Source organism: Drosophila montana, unplaced genomic scaffold, assembly GCF_035044405.1.
Source record: "Drosophila montana isolate Dmon_TW-CO22-7 unplaced genomic scaffold, ASM3504440v1 contig_3848_1, whole genome shotgun sequence".
Classification (NCBI taxonomy): Eukaryota; Metazoa; Arthropoda; class Insecta; order Diptera; family Drosophilidae; genus Drosophila; species Drosophila montana.
In genome coordinates this window covers 1,060,143-1,069,388 of record NW_026998720.1, presented here as the reverse complement: position 1 = coordinate 1,069,388, position 9,246 = coordinate 1,060,143, and the positions used below count along the sequence as shown (strand labels likewise).

Here is a 9,246-nt window from a genome sequence, read left to right as displayed (position 1 = left end):
TTGCTATGCGTCGCTGATTTTGCTGACTGACTTTTAGGCTTCGAGTCAAGTTGCCGTGCACACACTGGAGGCGAGTGCGTGTGTGTGTGTGTACACATGTTGGCAATAGGAGAATGTATGCCAACTATTGAGCATGTTTTCAACAGGCATCGCTGTCCAACCAAAACTCCCACTGCGCTGCGAAATTAAGCTGAATGGGGTAAAAGCGGAAGTTGCGTCGTCAGGCACGAAGAACCAGCACAGCCAAAAGGTGGGCCAGATGGAGTTGCCGGCAGCTAGCAACAAGCAGCAGGCAGCAGGCAACTAGCAGCAGGCAGCAAAAAACTTTTGGGGCGAAGCTTAAAAGTTATTAGCGTTTTGGGGGCAGCAGCTAAGCAGCGTTCCAGCTCGCTCTCACTTTCCCTCACTGCCACTCATTCCCTATCCCGCTCTACGTGCGCTCCCTCTCTCTCTCTCTCTCTCTCTCTCTCCCTCTCTCTCTCTCTCTCTCTCTCTCTCTAACGTGCTCGTCTGGCTGCTGGCTGAGGTGAGACCAAAAATGCCAACGCTGCCAAGCAAGGAATTCCTGGCAACTTGCTTGCTATTCATATTTGTGTGTTTGAGGCTTAGTACGTTATTAAGTTGTTACGTTTGGCCTGCTACAAGCAGCAACAACTACTACAACAACAGCAACAGCAGCAACTAGAGTCGCGTGGGCCGCGTTGCCTGCCGCTGCTCTCAAAGGTATTGCGTGATATTTCAATTTGTTTTTAGTTGTAAGTGGCTTAAAATGATTTAATAACTCATCAAGGGATTTGCTTGTTGTTAGGTATTTGCTTTAGCTTACCATACACCATTACCATGCCTCCTCCACCACCCCCCTTCCCCGTCGCCACCTTTCTTAAGCACACACCCATTCACCATTTCTCAAATTGCCGTACAGCGCTTAGGCTTAGGCTGTGTGTGTGTTTGTGTGTGTGTGTGTGGCTCACCTTAGCCACGTTTTTTGAGCATGTCAAACTTTTTAAGTAGTTTTGACGTTTCATATTAAAGAAGTTTTATATTAGTTTTTGCGCATTTTACCATCATTAATACAAATAACAAACCTAACTATGCATATTTACTATGTTGCCGAAACACACATAATATACACGCGCCTGTGTGTGTGTGTGTGTGTGTGCTGTCTGCATTGCACATACGCCACATATGCCACATACGCTCATAAGTATCGTATTTACCATCCATAATGAGCAATATGTGCGGCGCATAGTTTTGCGCGCTGTGTAAATATTTTAAAAACAGCTTTAGTCCTAAATATGCCCTAGGGATGCTGCCAGCGACTAAAACTATTTGTGTTTATAGCTGAATATACAAATGTATCTGCGCATATGTATTAATATCTATGCATGCACATACATTGTATGTTTAGTCAATTTAAAATGTGCACAAATTAAGCCAAATCAATTTCGGGCTAACAAATTGTACATTTCGTTGCGATTTGGTTTGTTTGTGGGCCACGTCACGCATTGCCCCCAGAGTGATATTTACCTTGTACCCAAAACACAGTGTGACCAGTCACGTAGCACAAATGTATCGAGTGGGTTGTAAATGGCCAGAAAACTACTGACCATCTGCCAGACCAACGCCAGCTAACCAACAGACCGACAAACTCTGCTACATACTGTGGCAGCTTGTGGTAAGTTGGTAAGTGTGACAGCACTGGGAGAGGGGAAAGTGGTGTGTGTGTGTGTGTGTGTGTGTGGGTGCAACATAAAATTTGACAACTTGTGAAATGCTCTGACAGCCACAGAGCGCACAAAACAAAGTTTTTTGGCTATTCTTTGTGTATTTCTATGCCAAAACTGTAATATGGCTAATTATACAGCATTGATAAGGGCCATTGTACTATGGATAATTACACTAGAAACTGCTGACAAATATTGATGAATGCTCTTTGAATTGATGGATTGATTTTACAAAATTTATATGCCATTTTCGTTTTGGCACAACTGTGATTTTATTTGTAAGATATAATTTAATTGTTACTTGTTTGTACATTGAAAGACATTCGCATCTTTAAAGTTTAAATATATAAAAAGGCGGCAAAATAGTCTGACAATTTTGTACACAAAACCAGCTGCAAGAAATTGCAGGGCAAGGAATAAAAAGTTCTAAGATTTTCAGAAAACGTACATATTTTAATTGCAGGCCTTTAAACACACGTGAATTAAGTTCTTTAGCTTGTGTGTGAAAACAGCTGTTAAATTGAATGATATTCTAATGCCACATAGATATGACATTTATATTCAAATTAAATTTGAAATCTATTTCACATTTGTAGCATTGTCCCAGATCTCATACTGTTGCTACCACTTTCAGGCTAATGGCTTTCTCTTTGGTGCCCATTGTGTTAAATGTTGCTTGGACTTTTGGGCGTGCATGTGTGTAATTGTGTGTGTGTGTGTTTGTGTGTTTGTCTGTGTGTGTGTGTATGTGAAGTGCAAGTTTCTGTCGTCGTCTTCATTGTTGCTGTCCTCTGTCGTCGTGACAAAAGTTTCTCTTCTATGTGCCTGCTGGCGGCATGTGTTCAAGAGTTAAGTTGTTTCGAGTGTGTGGGTCGTTTTGGGTGGCTTGCAATCCGCTATTCTCTTGGTATAAATGTGCTGACTGTTGGAATTTAAAGCTGCCACATGGTGGCAAGCTGCTTTCTGACTTTTTGCACAGAGCCCAGCAAGCTGATTACTTTGGCATTTGTTTTTGGGCCACGAACCGTCGGACAGTGTGGGGCCAGACTAAGCCTGAAAAAGCCATTCAAGTCGATTTGCCAAGAATGTGTGTTGCCAATACAGCTACTGTGTTTTATTTATTGCCTGGCTGCGATGTCATAAAAATCATAAAAAGCATCCATTATTGGGGAAACCCCCTGTAATAACAAGAGCAGCAGCAACAGCAACAGCAACAGCAGACATCATGGACACATTAGCCAGGAGTTCTTGGCAGTGACAGTGAGACAGTGACAATGACAACGCAAAGTGCCTTGTCATAACAACAGCAACAAGAACAGCAACAACAATGAAGTCATGGGGAAGAACAACAACAACTGCAATAATAATTAAGCGATATCAAATTGAAAAAAAAATTAACTTTTTCTCCCTCAACCTGTCATCTAGAGGCCGCCGGCTTGGGCGGGGGGAAATATACACTAACGATGATTTAGCGAAATGCGTTGTGCCGTATCATAGATTCTAGATAACTAAGCAATATGTTTATACATACATTCATGTGCCTAAGTAAATCGTTTCGCTAAGCGCGTTAAGCAAAGCTAATTAAATAAAAAAAAACTGCTGTCACGCATGGACGTAGTTTCTACAGGGGGTCCTGTCATCGACTGCATAATTGAGTAAGCCATGAACCTCGCTGACAGTTCCAATAAAATCGCCTTTAATTCTCCAATAAAACGCAGTTTACCCATAAAATATGTAGGTTGGAAGGTGATGGGAACTTTTTGCCATTGACATGCGAATGGAGTGTGCAGGATTTGGTTTGTTTTCTTGACTTTCATTCAGTTTGCTTTTGTTTTGTTTTTTGTTTTTATTTTGTCATCGTCTGGCATAAAATCATAAAAATAATGACATTATAATAGAGCGCACAAATGGGCACTTTATTTTTTTTTATGACTATTGACATTACATTTATTTATTGTATTAACAGCATAATTAATTACTCTACAGAAATGAGACACTTTGCTGCGTTCAGTTATAAAAACAATTACTCAGCATTATTTTGGTATTAAATAGTTTTTAAGGCACAGAAGCTTATGGATTTGGCTGTTAATAAAACTCGTTTAATATGGGTATGCTGGGCTGTAGCAGTTAGTTAATTATATAATTTAATAATTTACACTTCTGAAAATGTGCTAAAAATTAATTATTTTTTCGCGCGAATCCCGATGAAATGCACACTCCCGCCCAACCGTCTATGGATTTAACTATCTACTTGCTTAATAGTTTATAATAGATGAGTTCTTATATATATATTATGAGAGAAGACTCCGAGCAGAATGGTCTGTAATGCTTGTTGTCGTAATCACAGAGGACTCGGAACGGTTCATTTAAGGCATTGTTAATTGAACAAAGTTGAAGCGATAAAGGTGTATAATTACGTGTTCGTCTAGTAGGGACAGAGAAAGTTAGTTGGCTAGTCAGCCCAGAAGAGTCGATTTCATCGGTAATTAACTTATGAATAAACATTACACCAAGCATAGTTCTATTAATTAAGGAAGCAAGAAGTCTACTGGAATATAACGAGGATCCCGGTTTAAGTCACGAAGGGCAAACAACAAGAATGGTTTCTGTGCAGATTCAATTCAGTCTTATCGCTAGTTTATATTTGACGTGCGTCCTGTAGCATAACATTTAATTAACTTCATTCAAACTTTGGCTTCACTTTTCAATATTAATACATTTGCCTTGTTTATTTTGGCCTATTGACCTCCATTAGAACTTGCGAGACCACAACTATGCTGTATTGGGCCCTATCTATGCACGGGTGTCCATCGTCGAAGAGAGAGCTCTTCATAAATGTATAAACCAACTCAAGGCATATACCCTTATCAACTTGCGCCAGTGCACTTTTGTAACTTTGCTTATAAATTTCATTCGAGCCATTTGTTGACACACAGACTTCCTCAAACACACATAGCCGCACACACCGACACAGGCACAGACACAGACATAGATACAGACACAGACACAGTGACACTTACAGCCCCGCGAAAAGTTTGTGTTGATTGTGAGCGCTGCGCAGTTTCTTATTGCTATCGGTTATCGCATTGGTAAGAGTACGAAATCGCATTTGTGCTCTTGACTTGAATGTGCAAATAGAATTAAAACGCAAATTTAGTAACTCAGTGCCGACTGACTGACGGGGGTTTTTTTCTTCAATTCTTGCTAATAGAAGGGGGGGAACTTGGCAATGTTGGCCGTCATAACTTTGCTTGATGACAAATATATTCATTTCATGCTTGTTCAAACCAACAAATCGCGTGACGCGCTGACAGCGCAACTTGTTATTATTGTTGTTGCTGTTTCTGTTGTTGTTGCTGTTGCCTCTTGCTACCGGCAACAACAATGACAGCCAGACGAGTGGTAAGTGTAAAATTCAACTATTGTCTTCATTTTTCTTGCAAATCATGCAACGCAATCTAAACCGTTGACACATCGGCACACATTGCCGCCATGTAGCAGCTGCTGCCACTTGACACTGTCACTCAAGTTCAAGGTTCAGGCACGGCTAAGGTTATATGTAGGTGTTGCTCGTAACAAGTCTGTGCTTTGTCTCGCTGCGCGGCATTCTGTAAAAAATTACAATAATTGTTATTTACGCATATTTGAACACGAAATGTGTCAATTGGCAAACAACGAGACAACATCATGCTGTCAGCAGGCCACGCCGCGTATGCGTAATATGTAATAAGCTCGCCCGGTGTGCTCATATGTGCATGCGGCATATGACAGACCTTGTCATGCTTTAATAACTTGATTTCAACTGATTTGAAGATCTTGGAATTTTGAGTATTTAAGCATATAACATTAAATACGTAATCTTATCAATCCGAATAACTCTGAAATTGAACACATATCACCTGGTCTGGCAGATTTGGTCTTAGATTTATTAAACTTTTCATGAAAAATACGTTCAAGTATTGTATTAAAAAAAAGGTTAAATAGCTGGCGTTGCAATCTTTTTTGTTTGATACAGAATTTGAACAAAATTTTACCGGCATTTATTTATGTTGAGCACAAATTTTGTTATATTTTCAAAGACATATTTGAAATACCAAGTTTTTTTGCCTTTGTTTTCTATATTTAGTAAGGGCATCAAGAGTTCGTGCTGTTGCCGAAAACTGAATTTGTTTTTGGCCACGTTGAATGCCTCAGCCCCCTCCAAAGTGTTCGTTAGCACACAATTTGTGTGTTCTGTGCTCCAACACTGATGTGTTTCATTAAAACAATTTGCGTTGAATAAAATTAGCTGAATTTAAAAGAGATGTCGCATCATTGGCCAACGAATTTTTCCATATAAATAGCAAATAGATTTTCGCTCTTTGAGCGACAGTTGCGCGTTGAACATTGAAGCCGAGAAATCGCTGCGGCCAGCAATTGAAACAAATTGAAATATCATATTTTCAACGTTTATATTTAAATATGCACACTATGTACACGCCGCTGGCGTCGCAGTCGCTACTGATGCTGCCTCTGCTGCTGTTGATGTTGTCGCTGGGCACGCACTTGACTGAGGCAGCGGCGGCGGCGTCGGCGGCTGTCATCGGTGTCGGCGTCGACGCAGCTGTTGACAAGGAAGTGGCGCCAGTTGGCGTTGTAAAAACGGATTTGCTGTCATTGGAGCAGGAAATTGCCGGCAATCCGGCGTCGGAGCAGCGAGCAGCTCGTCATGCGCGCTCATTCCTATTCGGCGTGGCCGGAGCCGGCCCGGCCTGGATTGGTGGCGCACCACCAGTTGGCTACGGCTACGGCTGGGGCTATCCTGGCTACTACAGCTCGCCATACTACAGCTACGGTGGCTATGGCGACTACGGTGGCTACGCTGGCTACTATCCGAGCGTCTTTGGCTTTAAGAAAATTATCATCGGCTAAGGCAGCGCTCAAAGTGGTCCAAGTTAACAAGTTAACCATCCCCCATCCTGCCACCACGAGTTCAATGTGAGATTATAAATAATGTGCAATGTACTGACCCTTGCTTGTTGTTGTTGTTATTATAAGACAGTTTTAAATTAATTTGCCGGACATAAAAAGTTGAGAAAAACTGTGGCAAAAAAGCAACAAAAAAAAAATATCAAGAAATTGCACAATTTATATTCATTTTTGTTGTTGTTGGCGGTTCGCTTTGGTTAGGGCACAGATTTTGCATAAATCATTTCACAGCCACCGAAATGAAATGCGTAACATAATTTTTAACCCTTGATAAATTTTTATGACAAGCATTTTCGTTATTTTTCCTGGCGCTCTTGTTGCTGTTGCTGTTGCTGTTGTTCGTGTTCGTGTTCGTGTTGCTGCTGCTTTCTGTTTGTGTTTGCGCCACAGTGAAATGCAAATAAAGCGGATCAAAAGTTTGCTGTTAAAAGAAGATTAATTGCAATTTGGTGGCAGGCTCACGACCCCCACCCTCCCCCAACCCAGCCTACGCAATTTGCCATGCCACCATTCGCTGCGGCGGTCAGAGTTGGTAATTAAATATTTTTAAGCTGTTAATGGTTTCCATTTGCGAGTTGTTGTTTTAAGTAGTTGTTTGAGCTATTTATTAAATATATATATATATATATATATAAATAGATGTTTTTTTTGGTTTTTTGCAATTTTGCAATCGATTGCAGGCCACAAGAACCAGCCGAAAAGTTGTCGAGTATTCGAAATGGTTTTCATTTCAATTGGACTCTCAAATTGGTTCATTGTCGATTTTGTTTCTATTATTTTCGAGTGGTTTTTTTTTTACATTTGTATGGTCATTTTGTGCCTAAATTATTACATTTTTCGTTTCGTACTCGATTTAATTATGAAAATAGCTTTAGAATGGTACAGAAAATGTAAATATTTATGGCAATTAATTCGATTGCACACGGCTTTTAAGCAAGGATTTTATTTGTTATGAATTTCTATTTAATTTTAACAGTTTTTATTCCCTGGCAGAGGGTATTATAATTTTGATCATGAAATGTGTAACGTATAGAAGGAGAGATCTCCCACCCCATAAAGTATATACATTCGAAGCCATCTTCTGTTGCAGACAGTATATATGTCGGAACCGGCCGGATCGAAATTATTATTATATTGCTGCACGATCGGACCAAAAGTATGTTCTTGTATGAAAAACTATTTTGCTTATCAAGATATCTTAACCAAACCATGCATTTATAAGTTTCACTATGCTCTGCTATTGATCGATCGGTCGAAGTGTTGGCTCTAATCTGGGAATCATTTTTTTTTAAGATAACTCGACTAAACTTTGGATTTATTAGTTCCACTATGATTTTCATATATGTATATGCCAACTCTTATCAACATCGGTCCACTATATAATATAGCTGCTATAGGAAAGATCGGTGGAATAGCCGGATCTTACAAGGCGAAATATTCTGTTTTTAAAGGTATTCCAAAAAACGCATTTTCGAGCTGCACTGTTCTTATATATCTGCTTAAACGAAATGCCTTCATGGGTATTAAATCTTCGGCATGCCGAAGGTATCCTTACTTTCTCGTTATTTGGTACTTTTCCTTGGATTGTGCATTTCACTCTTCAACCTGTCAAGCCACAAACATACACGTACAATTAATGGCGATTATCAGTCAAGTTTTCATAAAATTAAAAATAATAAAACTTTTAAAACGTACACCCCTAATTAATAGTTTTCCAGCCCTCCACTTTTAATTACAGACAACAAACATTTTAAGTGCTTTAATTATTATTTTAAGTTTCCCTTCTCCGCATATTCGGAAATATCGTAATTGCTAGCGGTGAGATAAGTTCAACGCGGACCCGTCAGTTGGCCCGTTGTTTTCCGGTTGGGCGGATTGGCCTTACATATACTTACCTCGGCGAGTGAATGCCGGCAATGTCACTCTTGTTGTTCATAATTGAAATGAGGTCAACACCGGCGAACCTCATTAAAAATTGATTTTTTTTAATTTTCATTTGATTTAATTAAGTTATTTGTTGGTCAATTAACCTTTTTTTTTGCGGTCTGATATTTCATTGTAGCAGTCTACAAACATTTTTTATTCCCTTCAATGTTGTTTGTGGACTTGCGTTTTATTTGCTTGTTCTGAATTATATATTGTTATTGTACTTACATATTACTGTTAATATTTTTGTTTTTATCATTGTTATTCCTGTATGTGGATAAAAACAATTTAATGACGACTGGCAATTAAGCGGGGGCCGTGTGTTGACATTTCATTAATTAAAAATAGTTTTCAATTATACTCAATGCGCTCAACATGCATGTAATTCTATTATGTAACGTCGATTAAAGAGTTGCACAAATATGCCCAGCCACAACAACAATTAGTCCCCATCCAGTCATCAGTTCAAGTGCCGTGCCATCCATCCATCCACCTACTCTAATCTCATCTACTTCAAAAAGTCGTTGAACATTTTTTATGCGAGTGCTTTATCATGGGGCGCGTCCCCTAATGCACTCAGAATTTATTGCGAAATCCGATCAACAAGGCTAGAAGGAGAAAGAGGTTA

The 9,246-nt window shown here is 39.6% G+C and overlaps 1 protein-coding gene and 1 long non-coding RNA gene across 2 annotated transcripts; one reads left to right on the top strand and one right to left on the bottom strand.

Moving 5' to 3' along the window:
* Positions 1 to 2,812: 2,812 nt before the first annotated feature.
* LOC135438758 (uncharacterized) lies at positions 2,813 to 3,229 on the bottom strand. Its single transcript, XR_010437931.1, has 2 exons — positions 3,139 to 3,229; positions 2,813 to 3,079 (listed from the first exon to the last, which is right to left on the bottom strand). It is a non-coding gene; the product is annotated as an uncharacterized LOC135438758 (long non-coding RNA).
* A 2,965-nt stretch (positions 3,230 to 6,194) lies between these two features.
* LOC135438468 (uncharacterized) lies at positions 6,195 to 6,777 on the top strand. Its single transcript, XM_064696794.1, has one exon. The coding sequence runs from the start codon at positions 6,195 to 6,197 to the stop codon at positions 6,633 to 6,635; it is 441 nt and encodes a 146-aa protein (XP_064552864.1). The 3' UTR covers positions 6,636 to 6,777.
* The last annotated feature ends 2,469 nt before the right edge of the window (positions 6,778 to 9,246 follow it).

Coding starts and splice junctions, on each gene's coding strand:
- LOC135438468 (XM_064696794.1), top strand. CDS start 6,195: ATGTACACGCCGCTGGCGTCGCAGTCGCTACTGATGCTGCCTCTGCTG.